Source organism: Megachile rotundata, chromosome 12 (genome assembly GCF_050947335.1).
Source record: "Megachile rotundata isolate GNS110a chromosome 12, iyMegRotu1, whole genome shotgun sequence".
NCBI lineage: Eukaryota > Metazoa > Arthropoda > Insecta > Hymenoptera > Megachilidae > Megachile > Megachile rotundata.
The window spans coordinates 16,385,627-16,406,069 of NC_134994.1; the positions used below are offsets into that span (position 1 = coordinate 16,385,627).

Below are 20,443 nucleotides of genomic sequence, written 5' to 3' on the forward strand. Positions count from 1 at the left end.
TTGTTCGAAATCGGCGCAAGATCGTTAGATGGTCGAGAAACGTTGCTTCCCCTATTATCTTATCGCGTGGTGACCTGCAACCTCGTGCAAACACGAAAAACAAGAAGACCTTTGGCACCGATCGTCTTCCCCCTAGAAAGAGGAGAGTAGCGTAGTCGGTTCGACGTCGTAGTCCATTCGGTCGTCGAGCTTGGTCGGGGCAGGAAGCACTTACTTAACCGATATATCGTTAAGTAAGCCCCAGTCCCCTTTCTGGGTTCGATCTTTCCGCTCGATCAGCGATCTCCTCTTTACTGGTTCATATACCATCGCGATTATTCGCACGATACCTACACCAGGAACATCGCGTCGCGTCGTTGGGAATTCTTAGTGCTCGATTTCTTCGAATCGGCCGTTTTCGTTTCGCTGAAAGTACGAGTAAGAGAGAAAAATTATTGTTAAATTTCGTGAAAGTTAAACAAGTTTGTTCTTTTCTTTGAAAACAGTTTAATCGTTTCAGTTCCATATTTGGCAATATTTGGTGGTGCAGTGTACGGTGGCGCGGAGTGCTGGTCGCGCAACGCACAGAAGCAGGTAGCGTCGACGTAAAAAGCGATACAGAGTAGTCAATGTCCGATACCGACAAAGGGATGAAGGGCACATCGATGCAGGGATAATTAACGATACAGGGATCGAATAGTGTCAGTTTCGAAGGAGCAAGATGGGCCGGGATCGTGGATCGTGGAACCGTACCGCGATCTTTGTCGCAACGATCTGCATCATCGTCGTCATCGGAACCGTACAATCTGGTAACGCAGATTTTTCTTTCTCCTACGTTCTCGTTTCAACGACTACGGGAAAATGGCTTGTTTAAAATCTATCGTTTAGTTAACATAATTGAAGAATTGCTTGTCGTTCGATTATCTGTTGCGCGTGTTAGTGAACTCTGTTAATTCCAAGAATAGGTATCGTTAAACGATACATAGGACGATTCGAGTGGTGCGTATCTGTGTCTGGTTATCTGTAAAGCGTAACCCTGTAACCGCTAGTTTAGTGTAAATATTCGGCTGTATTAATCGGATCGTTGACGTCTCGTTTCAGAAGTGGTAAACGATCCAGCGCTATGTGCCCGGAGAAGATGCAAAGGTGAGCGCGTTTACGATTCGATGAACAAAATTTTCGAGACGTTTTTATGTTCTTTTTATGTTGTTTTTATGTTCTTTTTATAGTGGCACCGAACAGAAAGTTCAAGTACGAGGAAAACGTTTGGTACTGGTACAGATATTCCGTGGACGTGAGCACGAATCTAGGAGGCGACAATTCGACCGAACATCCGTTAAAAGAGTCGACGTTGCGGTTAGACGCGGATTTAGCGTTGCGATTCAGCAGTCCCTGCGAGGGTAGCTTGAAGTTTCGCAACGCGAGCATCAGCCACGATCCGCGAAAGTACAACCCCGAATTCCCGGATCGTGCAGGCGCGGAATTCAAAACGCATCTGGAACGTTTCGCGTTGAGGTTCGCGTTCGACGACGGCCGAGTGGACGAATTATGCCCCGACAAACGGGATCCGATCTGGGCGTTGAACTTGAAGAGGGGCGTGTTGTCGATGCTTCAGAACACGATGCAGAGATTCGACATGGATCATCGGACGGACGAATTGGACGTGAACGGTATCTGCGAGACGACCTATCGTCTGCGCGAGGCGAAACGCACCAGCTTGGTATTAAGAAAATCGAAACATTTGTCCAACTGCGTTCACGGATCGAAACACTTCTCCGTTGTTCGTTCGAACGCGTACACCAGTCCTCGATCCAGAACTGCTCGATCCAGGCATCATCCTCTTCTCGACTCTCGAAGCGATTGCGAATTGACCGTCGATCGCAACGTGTACGAGAAGGTCGAATGCAAGGAGCAGCATCGTTTGCAACCGCTCTCGAGCGGCAATACGGGCGCGAGAACCGAATCGACCTCCGTTCTTCGGTTGATTCGGAAATCCGAAGACGATTACTCGCAGGAGTACGAGGAAACCGAGGAGAACGAGCACGAAGAGAACAAGTACGAGCAAGGAGCGGATCGCACGAGAAGAAGCAATCTATTGTACGATTACGCGAGAACAGCGAAAACCGTGCACGGAGAATTAAGAACTTCCAGAGACCTGTTGAAAACGATGTGCAGGCTAGGGGTGAGCACGAACGAGCTGCAACAGCGATTCTCCGAAACGTTCACCGCTTTCGTTCATTCGGCTCGCCTTCTCGACTACCCTTCCTTGTCGCAGCTCTTCGTCAGAGCCAATAGCATCTGCAAAACCGGCAAGTGAGTACCCACGAGTTTTTAACGCGACAGTTAAAAAAGTTACAGTTTTTAATCCGTCTTCTCGTAGGAAACATATCATGGACGCTCTGCCGTTTATGGGAAGCAACGCTGCCGTGAACGTAATGCGAGATTTGATAATGAAACGATACGTCGATCAGGCCACGATCGAGAAGTGGATTACGGCGTTCGCGTTGATCCCCCGACCGAATCAGGACACGATCAGGATTCTGTCGCCTCTGTTGGAGTTTCAGCGCCAAATACCGGAAGCTCAATTCGTTCTCAGTTATTCCGCGACGATTTACGCTTTCTGCTCGAATCACGAGACGCGGTGCAACAACGTCGAGCAGGTGTCACGATTCCTTTCGTACCTCGAGCAGAGACTCGAGAAAGGTTGCGCGGCTCGAACGCATTCTTTTTCGACGGTTAAAGAGGTAAACGGTATTTTCATCTTTCCCTCGTACGCGCGCAAACGAAATTATTCCTCGTTATTCGTTCGTTTTCTTCTAGACGCTGGAAGCTCTGAAAGCGATCGGAAACATGGGTTTGGAAACGGACGGTTTGTCGAACCGGTTACAAGAGTGCATAGAGGACGCGGGAGGATTCTTACCGATGGAAGTTCGCGTGGCGAGCATCGACGCCCATCGTAGAATGCCGTCTTGCGAGAAAACGCGTGATCTCTATTTCCTAAATTACTATCGGAACTTTAGCCTGGACACGGAAATACGTATCGCGTCTTATTTACAAGCGATGCGCTGTCCCGATTACAACGTTATTAAAACGATCAAACACACTTTGAAATTGGAAGAAATCAATCAAGGTATTCGAAGCGTCGCTAACCGAGAACATTCGTTCTCCTGCTGCTCGTTTTATCGCGATTCGCCGCAATTCGTTTAATCGTCGATCTGTCCACAGTCGGAACGTTCGTTTGGAGCCACCTGACCAATCTCTACGAATCCGCTTCGCCGACCAACATCGAGATTCAGAGCCTTCTCACCGACAGAGATCTGGACGATAAGTTTAACAAAGATCGAAGAAAATTTTCACGAAACTATGACGGGTCTTTCTTTTCGGAGGAGTATAATTTTGGCGGCAATTATCAAGGAAATCTAATCTTTTCAAGCAAGTCGTACATACCGCGTACCGCGTCGTTCAATCTGACCTTCGATCTTTTCGGCGAATCCGTGAACGTTTTCGAGCTCACCACGAGACTCGAGGGTCTCGAATATTACGCGGAAAAGTTCTTCGGTCCGGACGGGCCGTACAACAACGAGAAAATGTCCGATTATTTTAAGACGCTTCTCAGGAGTTTCAGAGCAGCCCCTGAAGAGGACGATTACTGGAAACGCGTGAAACGACTACCGAACGTGATCGACAACAACTTTGACCAACCAAGGATCAGTGTTGGTTACAAGGTAAGCGATTATTTCGGAAGCGCCGAAAACGAGAAGATAAGGGGAAAGAGGAATGAAAAAGCGCTTTGCTTTCATCGTCAGATATTCGGGAACGATCTAAAGTATTCGATGCTGAACGGCGATCGAGAAATCAGAGAAGCTCTGACACGTTTCAATCCGTTGGAGAAATTCAAGGAAATCACTTCTGGAAAAGAAATTCAATACGAAAACACGCTGATGTTTCTCGATTTGACTTACGTGGTGCCGATGACGTCTGGGCTACCGGTGCGGTTGGATTTCGCTGGGTCGGCGGCGTGGGATTTCAAGATGTCGGGATTACTGAACGCCAAGCCAATAACCAGCAAAGAGATCGAACTTGTCAGCAATATTGCACCTAGGTACGATTAATATTTTTTTAAGATTCTTACTTTTCTCGTTGCATTCGATATCGGGTAAGAAACGACAACCGATACGAAATATAACAGCCAATCGCGTTTGCGTGTACGAGCAGCATGAGCGTCGACGCGATCGGCAGCATGACCGTGGATGCCTTCTACAAAACTGCTGGAACGAAACTACGAACAAACGTGTATTCGTCCGGGGCGGTAGAAATTCGCTTGGATGTAAAAGGGTTACGCTCGATCCGATTGAGTTTGGGCCTACCAAATAAAAAGATGGAGGTGTTCTCGATCGGTACGGATATCCTTTTAACCAAAGGCAACGGAGCGGAATTGGAGGAGAAACCGATCGGCGTTTTGATCACCGGTCAAAACCACGATGACAGACGTTCACCGCGGCCAGCAACGCCGATTCTTCGGAGCACCGTTATCAGCAATACCAGCTGTACCTGGGGCGCTCTCGATAGACTCGTGGGCTTAAAATTGTGTCTCGATTATCAGCTATCGAACGTAACGAAAGATTCGAACGCACCGTATTTCCTCCTAAGCGGTCCTACGCTTTTCAAAGTTTCCATGATCAAAGCCGATCCCACCGCCAAACACTATTTGTTCGAATACAAGTGGGAAAAAACAAAGGTATCGTTTCCTTTTCGCTTAAGGTATCTTATTTTCGCTAACAACTCGTCACGCGATCTCACATTCTTTCGTTACAGGAAGAAAATCTTTTCAAAGTCGCTTTCGATACACCGGGATCACAGGTGAACAGAGAATTGAGCGCGACCGTTTCCTTCGACGTTCAAACTCACAACGTAACAGTCCTGTTACGATCTGCCGGCAACTCTATAGTGGCAGAAGGTATACGAACACATCGTTTCTTCGTTGTTAAACTAAATTATATTTAATTACTACGTACGTCGTAAGCGGAGAATTTGTTTCTTCTTTTTTCCAGGCACATATAAAAGCACGGAGAACGAAACGTTCGTGGACATAGGTTTCGACGTAAACGGCACCAAACATTTGGACGCTAGCTTCGGTTACGCGACCAAAAAGTTTCAGTATGGTTACACGTACAGTCCGCAGATGCACGTGATCGTGAACAACGAACGGATCGTCGCGCTTTCAGGTACACGCATGTTCCTTCGATTCTTCCGTTAAAGCGACTTACCGATTTCTGATCGGCACCGATCGATTATAATAATAATTCCTTTATTAACGACCGATTGAATTTTAACGAAGGTACGATAAGAAGCGCCTGGAAGAACAACGTGTCCCAATGCGACATAGATTTAACCTTTCGAACGAAAAAAGTCTGGAGTAAACTGGTAGGTTACATCGTCCGCAGAAACGTAAGCTTGGCCGGCGATTTTCAATTGAAGTACCAGTTGCACAACATGCCTAAGAAGGAAACGCTTCAATTGGAGGTGTTGTTCTCGAATCGTTCTTCGAAAACGTTGACGCACAAGACGGCCGATTTAAAGTTACGCTCCACCGCGTATCCCCAATTGAACACCGTGATAATCGCCTGGTATCAGCAAGCGTTGGGTCACTTGGAATTGCACGCCGAAGTAAATTCCAGTCCGCATCTGATGGACGATCGTCACAAGCTTACCGCCAAATTGATACTCTCGTATTCGAAGATGTACTTTCAGAATCACGACACGAAGGTAAGCGCGTTGATCGCCGTAACAAAACCGATTCAAAATTTGGACATCAAGGTTGGAATCAGCCACTACGCGATGGGCCCGGAAACGAAGACTAGCTTGTTGATCGGATACGCTCCAGGTTGGTAGATCTCTCTCTCTCTCTCTCTCTCATTATCTCATCATTAGATGTCTAATCTGTTGGTCGATTCGTTCTCTGTTCAGGAAAAGAAATCGTTTTAACGGTGAACCTGATAATGCCGCGAGGTTTGACGTTCGCGATGGAGGGTCACGCGAACCTGACGATCCCGAACTTCAACTCGATGCTACTGGACGCTCGAATCACGGAAAGATCGAAGCGCACTTACGAATTAGATTTCACGGGAACTTGGTTTAGCGGACACAATCTGACAGCTCGTGGCACTTATTCGGATAGATCGGTCGCGACCGTCGTCAGTCACAGTTTGAAGCTAATTCTGAAATCTCCGAGTTTCGTCAACGACGTTTTAGTGAATTGTAAGTTCTACCGCAATTACAGCGACGTCAGAATCGGTCTGTACGCGGAGCAAGTGGATCACGATCGATACGCGTTCATCTTGAATCACACGGTACTGTCACCGACCGATTTCACGACCTACGTCGAAGGAAGATACAAAGGCAACGTGTATTCGGTGATGACCGACGTGAACGTGGAACGAGAAGTTCGGATGGAGATACATTTGGACAAGTGGAGAGACGTACATCTGGCGCTGATCGGCTACAACGAAGAGAACCGAAAGGAATTCGGAGCGGAGGTGAAATGGGACGCGAATCGGGATCCCGCGTTGAAACTGGCCGTACTGTTCACGATGGACAAAACGGTTCGCCCGGCTCTCTCGGACGAACGACCGGCCGAGAAGAATCTGTCCGCGATCGTCACCTTTACTTACCCCGGTCGTTTAATAGCCGCCTCGTGTCGCGTGACGACTCGCGGATATTACGATTACGCGGTCGACGCTGCGATCGATTGGAATCCGGAGGACGCGATAGGGCTATTCGTCGCGACCAAATACAACGCGAAAGCATGGACGAAATTGATGAGCGTGGAGTCTCGACTGACAACGCCGTTCGAGAATTGGAAGAAAACGGCTCTAAGCGCCAAGTAATCCGCTCGTTTATTCTCGTCGATTATCGATTCGACCGATCGAAAATTAATCGAACGCTTTAATCGTGTTACAGGTATCTGCAGGATGAAAACTGGGTGAAGTTGAGCGGTAGCGCTAATTGGAAGGATTCGCAATGGTTGATCGCGGAATTGGAGGGTAGCGCGAAACGACGCGAGAAAATTCGTGAATGGAAAGCGAATTGCGGAATAACCAGTACCGTGCGTTCCGTCTCCTCGGTCGTCTTCAATGTCACCCATCGCCTGGTCGATTCGCAAATGGCGGATACTCGTTTACTGGTCAAATACAATCCGGACAAAGTGATCGACGCTTGGAGCATTTGGTACCTGGACAAGGAGTCGGACAACGTTTTCAACTTGACCGGTAATCTGCATCTCGAATCACCGGTAACCAGTTACAGAAGAAGCGATATGAAATGTCAGCTACAGATCTTACCGGATTGGAAATTCTTGGGAGCGGCCAATTTCGATCTCGACAAGAGAACTTACACGGCTAAATTGATCGGCGATATTCGACGTTTCAAGGAATCCATGGTTCAGTTCAACATTAGCACTCCTTTAGAGAAATTCTCTTTCGTTCGCGGACGATTCGGTTTGTCGGAGAAAGAGAGACACGCGGTTGCCGAGGTGGTCACACCGACCGGCCCTCTGGGTTTCGAAGCGCTCTGCCAGTTCTTCACGCCAGACTACGATTTCAACGTTCGATTGTCGCTCGCGACGCCGATAGAAGCGCTTCGTAGATCCCTTCTCGTTGCCAAGTTGAGCGGTCGAGAGGCAGATTTTCGAGTCGCTTACAACGATATAGTGGCCGGTTTCCAGGGTGTTTGGCGCTATGGTAATATCACCGATTTTCATTACAGTTACTTGTTGTTCACGCCTCTTCACGGATTCGAGGAAAACGGAGTCGTCGCAAAGTTGATCGTTACGTACACGGAGAATGGCCACCTGGACGTCGATACCGAATTCTTGATAAATTTCGCTGAAACGAGACTCGGCGTCAGAGCAAAAGGTGGACCGAAACCACCGCCGGTCTCTATACCGATCCAACCTTCGATCGGGATCGCGAGCGCATTGGGACGAGACAAAGAGGAGGGTGAAGAAGAAGAAGAAGAAGAAGAAGAGCAAAATAATCTTTACTGGCACGGGGAGATCGAAGTTTACCCGATAATCTTCGAAAGCGTGACGGGAGAACTGGACGTGGACAACGACGGACCGACGTATAAGATTTTAGCCGTTTTGCAATATTTTCAGGGAAAAATTGTATTGGACGACACGTTCTGTATCGAGGACTTATTCAACCTGAAGAACGAGCTCTCGATCATCGTTCCTTTCGAAACCGTCAACGAGATCAACTGTTTGAACTCGTTCAACGTAGACATGGAAAAGTCCAGCTATACGATGCAAATAGCCGTAAACGTGAGACGAAACGCGACGTGGTACGAAACAGGAGTGAACGCGAATTACGTTTACTCCGAGAACGATATGGACGATTCGCAAACGCACAAGTTACGATTAAACTTTAACACTCCTATGGAGTTTCTACGATTTCTCGACACGAACATCAGCCTGGACGCGGAAGAGAACTTTTACAAGATCAAGATCGGTATTCGCGCGCCGAACAGTTCGATCGATCTGTCCGGATCTTTCGAGAACGAAATGTCTCTCGATTCGATGTTGGTGGTCGAGATCGATACGCCGATGTTGAAACTGCCCGAATCGACGTTCGCCGTTAAGCGAGACCTGACGGAGAAGGAAAAATATCTAAAGATAAGCGGCGAAATCGCCGAACCCGTCTCGAAGTCGTTCTCCCTTCAATCGGAATGGTACGCGGACGAAGATCGCGTCACCGCTTTTCTCGCTTTAACGTCTTGGATCGAAACGCTGAAAAGCATCGAAGCTGACGTGTCTCTCTCGAACGCGGTACCGACCAACGATACCGCGAGCTTAACCGTCCGCGTGAAATACTTGATCGATCGAGAGTACAAGCTACTCGGAAACTATAGTGCCGGTGCGATTCACGCTAGGCTTTATACGCCGTTCGTGAACGGTAAAGAACCGCGCTTCGAGTTCCGAGGTAGCGCGAGTAAAACGAACGAGACCGCTTACGATTTGAACGGGAATTTATCGGACTTTGCAAGCGCGAAAACGCATCTTGTTTCCGGTACGTTCCTTCTACGAAACGGCTCGTTGCACGACCTCGCGATGATCGCGCGACCAACGACGAGCAACGACCCACAAGATCGTTTGGTCGTGAAGCTGAAGAGGGAAACGTACAGCCTGAGCGTGTCCTTGGATGGTCGCGATGGAAACGGAACGATCGACGCAAACTTTATAAACTATTTCAATTGGGATGCCAGAGCTCGCGCGGAGATTCGAAACGAATCGGGCATCAGAGAACGTTTCTTGTTTAGCACTTTCGCGAACGTTCAGGTAAACGGTAATACCACTTTGTACGTACACGCGGAAACACCCTTCGAGGATATAAAAAATCTTAGCTTTACCGGAAACATCTTACTGACAAACCAGAGCGGTGACGTTCGAGCGAATGGTCGTTTGAACGAGGACACTCGATACGCCGCTCTTCAATGGCGTTTGATTTACATGATGGACATGTTCGGAAGGCTGATCGTCGGCTACCAACCGTTAAACGATCTCGAGTCGAAACTGATCGATACTCGAATATTCTTCAGAAATCCGCGGCGAGCGTTCAGAAACATCGACACTGGCTTCGACTTGGACGTGGATCGCGAGAAATGGAAATTCGCGGCAAACGCCACTCTCGGTTTTCGTAATCACGAGAACATCGACGGAGTGTTCGTGGTCAAGCTGCCGCCTCCCTACGACGACGACCATCGTCTGTTGATCAGCTATCACGCTAACGGAGGACTCAAGGATGCGTCGTACGTGATCGGTTACAATGCCGTAAAGGCTAATACCAACTACGCTTCCGACGGTTCGGTTCGTATAAGCTACAGCTCGATCGCGTTTTCCACGATACGCTCTATACGGCTATTAACGAGCGTTATTCGAATTCCTTGCAGATCCATACGGGCACTCGAAACATCGACGGGCACCTTCGCGTCTCTTGGGGGATGCTACCCGTTCAGGCTGTCAATAATCTGTTGAACGTCAGCTTCGACGACAAGGAGATCCAGTTCAAGTATTCGTTGTACACTCCGAAGTTTCAACAGCAAGAAACTTTGGTGTTCCTGCTCGATTACGATGCCAAGCACGACGCGATCAGACGTTCGATAAACGCCAACGTCCACTATCCAGCTAGCACGAATTTCGCTTCGGCGAATATATCTTACGAGAGTCTGTCGAACGTGAACGGAACCGTGAACGCCGTCTTACCTTTCGCGAATATTTCGCGACTCGGATGTCAATTCGTCGTACTCACCACTCTGTAAGCGTTCATAAATTACGTAACGCGCAATAATTAATTAATAATTAATCGATTTCTCTTTTGTCGCAGGCAACGAAACAAGAAGTACGCAAAGATTTTCTGGTCGAAAAACACGGCGATAGTAGACTCGGATTACACGTATCGCAGCGAGAAACTAAATTCCGATCTCGAAGGAATCTTCCACGCGGAGATACCGCTGAACACGCGTCATGTCGGTCATCTGACGTACGGTTACAAGAAACGACCCCAAGTAACCACCGGTTACTCCGTGCTGACGTATAACGAGCAAAAGGTTCTGCACGGTCGGTACGACTCCAAGAGCGAATCCAGGGCCGGCTTCGAGAAGGATCGGGTGCAAATTACGATCGAAAACGTCTACAAACCTATAGGTATTCTCTACGTGAATCAGTACGAGTACAGCGCAGGTAACCAAGGTACAAACTATCCGACCGTCGAATTTAAGCACGTGAACCTCTATCGACTGGACAATAGAACAGCGTTCAACGTGGCCGGTGAATCGAGAATCAGGACGACGCATACCGGTCAAAATATCCATCTGAAAGCGATACATTCGAACAGAACGGTGCAACTGAAAACCGATTATCAGGTTCTACCCGGCGAGTTCGATCAAAACAGCTGGTTGAGCTTGGCCGAAGACGTATGGATATCTTATCGCGTGAACATCTTAAACAAAACGACGGAAGACGTGGACAATCAGTTTCTGGTGGTGAGCGTATCCTACCCTCGACGGAACTTTACTCTCGACGGTTCGTATTGGATCAGTAGCGACGAGCTCAGATCGGAGGCGAAGCTAGACTGGGATAGAGATACCAGCCTGCCGAGAACCGTCGGAGCGCAGTTCAATTGGGTAAACCTATCCTCGAACGTCGACACGAACGTGCGACAACGAGCCGTTTTCGCTTTGAGACATCCAACTTTCTCGCAACGGGTCTTCCTAAAAGGCGAGCTACTCAAAAATAACCCGAAAGATCTGTTGAACGTTCTTCTCACCGCTGACTATTCCGGCGATCCCGACAAACATTTTTCGTTGTCCGCGACGCTCAGGGACGAGAGCAACTTACCCTCTATCAGAAGATACGTTTACGAAATAACGGGAAAACATCCGAGCACCAGATTCGATCTCGACCTTCGAGGATTCTTACACAAACGCGAAAGAGTTTTGTTCGAGACCGTGAACACCGGTCTCTATAAACGCGGTTTTCTAACCAGCGACTCCGGAAAGTTCGATGCGCGTTTGGATCTTGCTCGCGATCGACTCTTTTTCCACCGAGAATACAACGATGCCGTGAAACGATTGAACGTTCAATATCGGTCGATCGAGCAACGATACATCGTGAACGGCAGCGTAGTCGACACTCCGAATCTGAACGCTACCGGTATTTTCCTTCTCGACCCGACCGACAAGTTAATTAGGATGACGCTCAATTACACTCCGGGTACGTACATTGCACTTTCACCTATTCCCTCTTATTCTTATTGTAAAACGATCTATTTGTACGCGCTACAGACGGCGTAGAAAGCTTAAGGATGTACGGAAACATCCCCGATGCTCGTAATGCCATATTCAACGTTTGGAGGACATACGAGGAAGATTTTTTCGTATCCGACATTTCCTTTTACTTGAAACTCAACCATTCTAGACTGATCACTTCCACGCTGCACTGGCGACCCGAACTCAGGAGCGACATTATCGTACGTTCGACCACTTTTTTTTCTCCTTTCGAAAATTCTTCTCCTTCGCTATGCTTTTCGAATATTTTAATGAAAAATCTTTTGCCACAGACTGGAGTAAAGAAAGCTGCGACGGACGCGTACGACTCTGCGAACAACGACATCGACAACTGGAAGCAGTACGTCAAAAGCGAAACGGTCAACGTGATTTCCGACGTGTGGAGCGACGCTCAAGAAGATCTTGCAGAATTTCTCGACGATTGGAAGTGAGTAGTCGTCTGTTACGGTGGTTCGTATCGAGCCGACAATAATCTCGTTTCGCTTTTCAGTAATCTGAAGGAGCTGCAGAAGGACTTGGACGAATTGAAAATCTATCTGAACGATTCTTACAACGCGAACGACTTTTATATCAAGGACATGGTCGCTCTAGGTTTATACGTGATCGACGAGCTCTCGCTACGAAGTCATATACAGTCTTTGCCAAACATCGTGAACGAGATATGGGAGATAATGGGCGAATCGGGCGAAGCGATCAGAAACTCGTTGCTTTGGTTAATCGAAACCATCAAGAACGCGTTAAATAAAGTTTCCGAGATCATCGCTGCTATTTTAAGAGGCGATTCGATCTCTCAAGTGGCGAATATAATCGAGAAGCTTGTAGAGAAATACGACAAATTCGTGAAAGATCTACACGTGTCGTTCATCAAGTACATCGAAAATCTTTGGGGAAAGATATCTCAGTCGATTTCGAGGCAATGGCATCGATTCTTATTAACGATCGAACCGCTTTTCATTCGTTTGATTCACTATTTGGAAACCGTGGTCTGGAAGGCGAGCAAAGAGGTGGTAGATTTCCTCTACGATCGCCGAAACGACCTGATCGCGTCTCCTTACTTCGACCGTTTCACTAATTTCACGCAGGACATCGACAAGCTCTATCGAGACATCAAAAGTAACGATATCGTAACCAATATTCAAAAGTATACCGGCTTGATAATACGGTTTCTGAAGGAAAAGTACTTCGCTTTCGTTCCGTTCGGTAAAGAACTGCAGGACGTCGTCGACGAGATTATTACCGAATTGAAAGAACTGCAAAAATTACCGTCTATACGGTACGCTTTGGAAAAGATGCAACAAGTGTACGGTAGAGTTTACTACGTTTACGAGTATCTCGAGGTACAAGCAAAAATAGAAAACGCTCTTCGATTAATTCATTCGAAATTAATGGAAGCGAGCCAAACCGCCTTACAGGCTGAAAGTCGCTACAGAGAAGCCAAAACGGAGTTCGTGTTCGATCCCAACCAAGGGTTGATGCGTCTCGAACAAAAGCTTCCGATGTCTTGGCACGCTTTCAATCAGATTCCGGAATTTCACGAGATTCCCGAATTCAGAGCTGTCGCCGACCTCAAATGGTACTTTGCTTCCTCGAATCTGACCTTCTGGAGCGTGTACCGATATAAGCCTTATATGGATCCGTTTAACTGGTTCCCTCCGTTCAAAGGTGACTACGAAATTTCATTCTCTTTTTCGAAAGGATACCAACAAAGCGAACTAATCACAAGCTATCGCGTTTCAGCGTACGCGACGATCGTTGGCTCCCGATACTTCACCACCTTCGACGGCCGACACTTGGAATTTACCGGGCCCTGTACTTACTTGTTGGCTCGAGATTTCGTACAAAACACGTTCACCGTTCTCATCGAGTTTCATCCGCGATCCGATCGCGTCACTCACAAGATCATCGTGTTGCTCGACCAAGATGCTCTCGAGCTCGATTACTTCAACGACGTTAGTACCATTCGAAACATTTATTTTTTTTCTTTTCTTTTCTTTTTCGAGTTTTTAACGCTTTCTTAAACGTTCATCCGTTACAGAGCATTAAACTGATCTCGAGACGGTCGTCGAAGCAAGCGAACGATCTGCAGCTTCCCATCGGACTAGAGAACGGGACCACGCACGTCTATCAGACGGAAAGCGTAGTCATCGTGGAGCGAAAACAAAACCAATTACGACTCGAGTGTAATCTAAAGTTTGATATGTGCACGCTCGAATTATCCGGTTGGTATCATGGAAAAACTGCTGGCATTCTTGGTACCATGAACTACGAACCGATGGACGATACCACGTTGTCGAGCGGAATCGTAACGACGGACGTAAGGAAATTCGCCGATAGCTGGTCGATCGATCGACTAAACTCGAGCCGTTGCTCTTCGAACGCTTTCGATTCCACGCCGACCACGAAACCGGAACAAGATCCGATCGTTCCGGATTTTTGTACCGATCTGTTCGTAAACAAAAGTTCCGAATTCGTTTCTTGCTTCGACGTGATCGAACCGGCGGAATATTTCAAAATGTGCGTCCAGAGCGCGATCAAGTCCGAGGCTTGTACGATAGCGCTCGCTTATATGCAAGCGTGCACGTTCCACGACACCTATCTCAGAATTCCGGATGCGTGTACCAGTTGTAGCATGTTCGACGGTAGTCAGGTGGCCGAAGGCGAGTTTAGAAGGTTGGAAGGTGAACGCGTACCAAAGTCGACCGACGTGGTCTTTATCGTCGAAGGGAAAGAATGCAATCGCGGCGTGAAAGAAAATCGTAGCATCGAGCACTTGGTCGCTCAATTGAACAAAGAATTTCGAGATCAAGGTTTGACCGACAACCGATGGTCTCTGGTCGTCTTTGGGGCTGACGGAGTACTCGATCGTCCGAGAAGCGTCGTTTTCGACGGGCAAATTTTCACGAAAAACGCGGTGCGATTCGTCGATTATTTCGATCGCGTGCCCGTCGGCGACGGAAACAGAGACATTTTTGCGGCGATCGCGTTCGCCTCGAAACTCGTTTTCAGAGCCGGCGTTTCAAAAACGTTCATTCTGATGCCTTGCTCGCATTGCGAGCCAGAAAACCAGACGGTAAGTCGGCACCGATCAACTCGAAATTTCCATCTGCTCGCTATTTCGATCAATCTTCCTTTGCTTTCAGTTGGACTATTCTGTGCTTCATGAAGTTTTATTAGAACACGACATCACGCTTCACATACTGATGGACGGTGATTTCGAGTCCGAGAAAGAACGCCTCAACAAGATGTTGTACGGTCTAGATGCATCGAAATCGTACACGAAAAAGGACGCGAGAACATTGGTCGGCGACGTCGATCTAAGGCGACAGATGAAACTTTCCAAGAGCGCGCTCGGTTATTGTACACCATTGTCCCTGGAGATTAATGGAACTATATTTAGCGGTGACAAATTACGATTCGACAAGTTAGCCTCCATCAAAAAGTTTGCCAGCGTTTTCTCCAAGAGGGTAGCATTGACCGCGCAACCGAATCCTTGTCAAAATTGCGAATGCACCGCGGACAATAACGGGGTCACGCGAATGGAATGTATACCTTGCGTGTACCCGACACCAATTTCCGTCGATTACGTGAGTAATCTTCGACGATTAGCGATTTTCCTTTCGAACTAACCCCTTCGTTAAAACTCTGCTACAACGTTATATTTTCTTCTTTACGCAGGAAACGTTCAATCTAAACGATTCACTCGCCTCTCTACAGCCGCTAAACATGGACTATGGACAAATCGATATCGATGACAGCTGAAACACCGACACAATAACGTATCTTTGCATCGTGTTCGCAGCGTACGATCCTGATCGACGGGCATGCATTCGTCTCCGTTGACAACGAGCAATTAACATTTATCGTAATCTATCGTTTATCTCGTAAATTATGTTACGTATATCAAAAGAATTTCGCGTGTCTGTAAAATAGCATCGAAAATCTCAATCCTTCGAGTACAAGCGAGTGATTCGACGTGAACATTATTTATACGCATAGATAAGAAAGAGACAGTCTCGTTTATTGTAATCGACGACGCTACACACGTTTCGTGTACAGGTTTTCAATTAGAAAATCAGAGTCGACGAATGGGAGAGAACAATATGCCGTTGTTGTTCTTTGCCCGAAAATTAAACAGTATCGAGCAAATAATCATAATTTCTATCATATGTCGAACGTAACTTATATATTGTTACGAATAACGCGTATATTCGTTCATTTCTTTTTTATACAGATTTTTATTGGTCCTTCCTGAAGTACCAATTGCCAGCAGGTATACCTATCACGTCAGTACAGTGCCATCCGCTCGAGCGTTATCCAAATCGTTAACAATTAATAAAATATCGTATGATTTAACCATTTGGTAAGATTACTTTAAAATAACTAAGAATATTTACCGTATTAATTTTTCTTCGAGTCGTTTCAAGATCTTTTCGCGTTATATCTTTTATGGCATTTATATCATTTGACACGAGATTCTAAACTCTGCGCAACGATCTGCTCCTTCCCTTTACCACTTAAGAACGTTACCATACCATTAGTCGATGCAAACAGAAATAACATTAATTCGTAAATATATTTCTACGAAGCACGGACAAAATAACAAAAGTGTGTAATATTCTCCTCTATAAATTCCGTTTGCGAGAATCGAACGAGTGATTATTTAAAAGAAGAAGAAAAAAAAAAAAGAGATAGAGAAAAAAGAAAAACACGATTATCCTTTGGGCAGCAATTCGAAATTAACGTGCGTAAAGGAAAGCTTATAATGGTTACTTAAAAGAGTAACCAGTTGCGATTGATATATAAAATTTTTCACTCGTGTAATTATATTATATTACATGTATAATATAATATAATTATAACATATATATATATATACTGTACAAATATAATAGGAATCGTGAATAATAATCGATTCACGTTGCACTATTTGGTATTTCAGCTTGCACGTATATCTTTGGCAAACTGAAAAATGGCGAAAAAATGTATCGTATTAACTTAATTTGCTCTAAAAATAACAGCAATAATAATATTAATACCGTTAATATTAAAGGTAATAATAAAATCGGTAAAGACCAATCGAGTCTTAGAGAAACGTAACGACAAAAAGAAGAAAAAAGAAAAAAGAAAAAAGAAAAAAGAAAATAGAGCTTCTCGATTAACGCATTCGCTACCGATCAAGGTCGACGGCGTATGCGGAATAAAGCTAAACAAACTCTGATCTATGAACGCGTTACAAAAACTGAGCGATCGAACAATCTGAAATCAAGTTTGAAACGAGATGGCCACGAGTTATTTGATAAAATAATAATCTTGGCCGCTATTACGATATCGTTGTCTACGCGCACTGTAAAACGGTCACCTCGTATCATGAGCCTGCAAATGATTGGGAGCATCTGCAAAGGTGAATTTTAATTTGTACGCTTCTGCGACCAATATTCCTATTTCCGAATCGGTCCAATTTTGAGTAGGCAGGTTTTGTAGCATTAACATTAATCCCTAAACAACAAATGGTACCGTATCATTTCCATCGGCGTGTTACGTCATTTAATAATATCTAGTTTAATACTTACTTGAAAATCAGGTTGTAAGAGAAGGTGACGTCTCCAACGAAGAAGAAACGCAGCGCACACGTAAAGTTGAAACGAAGCGAATCGATCAGATTCCGCCAAGTATGTATCCCATAAACGAATCGTGCAATGAAGAGGAATTTCTCTTGTTAATAAATTATTCATCCATCGGAAGGAAAACTGTAAGTAATCGACTCCGTGTTGATGCAGATGTTGATGCAACGGAGCTGGAAAAATGAATCGCCCGCATCAGCTATTGCGATATCAGAATCGAGAAATAGCGATAGAAAATAAAACGAATTACACACCATCGATTCTTTGTATAAGCTCTTTCAACTGATTTACTTTGTGCTGAATACCTAATTGAGCAAAGATATAATTATCTTGAATACCATCCAGAAACTTAGACAAGCACCAAAAACTGTCTGCTTCTATTATATCCTTTTGTTCTTTTTCTAACGATGCTACATCGTAATTTTCCAAGTCTTGCCATGCTGACATTGGTACTGCCTCTTGTAAAAATACCAGAAAGAAAGGTGTCACCAGATCGTTCATTCCCTAAATAAGAGAACATAATACAAAAAAGAAAAGAACACGAATATATACTCGAATATAATAATGCAATCTTACTTGAACGTATCCCGAAGCGGGATGACGAATAGCCCAAATATAAAGTATTCTTTCGAATATTAATTGTACCGTCGTTTGCTGAAACAACGAAATAAGCGGTGACATTCTTGGAATGTCAATATGAATTTGCCGATATGTATCTTGAAACCCTTCGTCTCTTTCTGTATCATAATACTGTTTCACTAAATTCCAATAATCTACGCGTTTACGTTCCAATACGTGCTGCCTTCGTTCTAAATTAGCTGGCAAATATTCCTGTATCGTAAAAAGGGAAAACAGTAGTTCAAGATGTTTACAGAAAATTTCTACGTTCAAAGTAAAATACGGTATAGTTTACCTTTCTTACTTACAGACAATAGCCTCCAAGTAACAGAACGCAGTCTTGCAGGTATACCTGACCAGGACAATTGTCTTAATTCGTCTAAATTTAACACAGAAGCTTCCAAAAGAGATTGAAATTTATCTACTTTACTTTCGCCATCTGCAATTGTTAATGAAAGTAATACTATATCGGGATTGAACGAATACGGGACAAGGATACCGGGATGTAACATGCGTAAACACCTTGTTCTTTAGAAGGTATAAAAAATTTCGAAGGCGCGTTCGCTTGTCTCAATGGTTGTGGCCTACCAGGAAATTGTGTCGGTTTATGTTGAGGGGAAGCACCATATTTTACATCCGTATCTTCGGTGGAATGTTGACTGTTGTTCATTTGAGAATGCATCGACAAATTAGCATTTCGTAAATGCAATGGCTGAACGGCTAATCTTTGCAAAGCCTCTGCCCTTTTCTCTTCAGGAATAATTTCTTGTACACGGTGTTGAGGTTTTACGGATATTCCTGACTCTATACACGATTTTCTTGACCGATGACTGTTAATAACGCTAATAGCAGCAGAATGACTGACACGTTTCGATATCTTTACATCGGAAACGGTACAAAATTCGTCGTCACCCGAATCCCAAGCATCGTCTATACTTTCTTGAAAATCCTGAAACGACGTACAACCACCGCTACTTCCAGATACGCCTCCGCTACTAGTAGACACTGCATTGGTTGAACCAGGCGCAAGATTTGTAGTACCTACTTTGCCAAGTTTACCATCTTGTTTGGGGCTTGGTCTTTTATCGTATGCGTAAACAATTACACCATAATTAGTAATTGATCCCGAGTATTTGTTATAGTTTATATTTTAACATTATCAAACGTAACTTCAATTTTATGATAGCGCTATCTAATGTAAATCGGACATACCTGCCTGGAACAGCACGCGTATTCTTTTTCCAAAATGACTGATGCGTCTGATAAGTTTGACTATGCTGATTCTGGTTTTCCATAATGATTGGAAATATTGTTAACTGGCACCTGCCACTTTTCCAAGATAATTGAAAACACGGTACAAATTCCTCATTCCCTTAGAAAGAATCACTGAAACCATAATTGATATTGTCGGTAATTACATTGTCGGTGAAAATTTTTCAACTTGAATTATTAATTATTATTCGTGGAAAACTACACGATGTATATCATTGCGAGCTGCAAGTAACAAGAATAAAGAATATGGAACATATTATTTACACGTACGTATATAAATTTACAACTTTAATCCCCCTTTGAGTTATCTTCTACATAAAATTAGTAATTGTAAGTACATCGCTTAAATGTACTATGTTAAATGTAGTCGCTTCAAAAGATATGTACATGTATATATAAGTAATGATATCTAAAATAAACTTTTCGAAATGACATGCAGAAATAAATGTAAACACTGTTGTGTAAAAAAAACGAATAGTAGAAAAATCATTTTATCAAATTTTCTGCTCCTAATTTGTTATAAGTAGGTTATGTTCTATAGCGTACATATGTATCCGGATCAAAAGTCATGAATAGAATAAAAGAAAACGATACCGATTTACCCAGGAATGCTGTACGTCAACAGTAAACGAGTTAGCATAACACTTGAATTATTAAAATCCCTTAGAACATGGGATATTACGTGCATAAAGTAATTCCTTTCTTTTCGCATATACAGTTGACATCACGATAATACGCATTACGGTATATATATTATAAAATTTGTAACGTAAGACAACCTTTTCTAAAATTTACCGAATATCAAGCGATATGCTGTATAAAAACCTCATCTTGTAAACGCTGACTGTTTTTGACATATAACACATTCATACCAGTGCTGCCACTGAAGAAATGGCTAAATTAAATGTAAATGTAACAATTATTATATGTATGTAATATATTTTTTTCACAACTTCTACATCTATGTAGTTTACACATCGTTTAAAAAGACATATATCTTTCTTCATCGTTAATCGCCTGTATTTTTATCAAATATTTTACGATACAGTATTTGATAAAAATCTTATGATCGTACACCGTATAAGTATATAAAATATCAATCAAGTTGTAAT

General features: G+C 44.5%; 2 protein-coding genes across 2 annotated transcripts; one reads left to right on the plus strand and one right to left on the minus strand.

The window, feature by feature from the left end:
* The first annotated feature begins 173 nt into the window (after positions 1-173).
* Positions 174-16,173, plus strand: Apoltp (Apolipoprotein lipid transfer particle). The gene is made up of 23 exons (XM_076538351.1): positions 174-417; positions 500-788; positions 1,081-1,125; positions 1,209-2,292; positions 2,360-2,723; positions 2,800-3,109; positions 3,205-3,704; positions 3,786-4,081; positions 4,195-4,717; positions 4,795-4,936; positions 5,031-5,204; positions 5,318-5,863; positions 5,947-6,862; positions 6,940-9,841; positions 9,925-10,289; positions 10,359-11,746; positions 11,818-12,002; positions 12,093-12,247; positions 12,311-13,482; positions 13,558-13,769; positions 13,856-14,890; positions 14,961-15,404; positions 15,496-16,173. Exons 2-23 carry the CDS (start codon positions 701-703, stop codon positions 15,577-15,579), a joined length of 12,930 nt encoding a protein of 4,309 aa, XP_076394466.1. The 5' UTR covers positions 174-417; positions 500-700; the 3' UTR covers positions 15,580-16,173.
* On the minus strand, positions 15,818-20,359 carry Tbc1d22 (TBC1 domain family member 22). The gene is made up of 8 exons (XM_076538390.1): positions 19,926-20,359; positions 19,272-19,445; positions 18,582-19,138; positions 18,368-18,498; positions 18,018-18,272; positions 17,696-17,945; positions 17,391-17,614; positions 15,818-17,316 (listed from the first exon to the last, which is right to left on the minus strand). Exons 2-8 carry the CDS (start codon positions 19,352-19,354, stop codon positions 17,176-17,178), a joined length of 1,641 nt encoding a protein of 546 aa, XP_076394505.1. The 5' UTR covers positions 19,355-19,445; positions 19,926-20,359; the 3' UTR covers positions 15,818-17,175.
* Between the last annotated feature and the right edge of the window lie 84 nt (positions 20,360-20,443).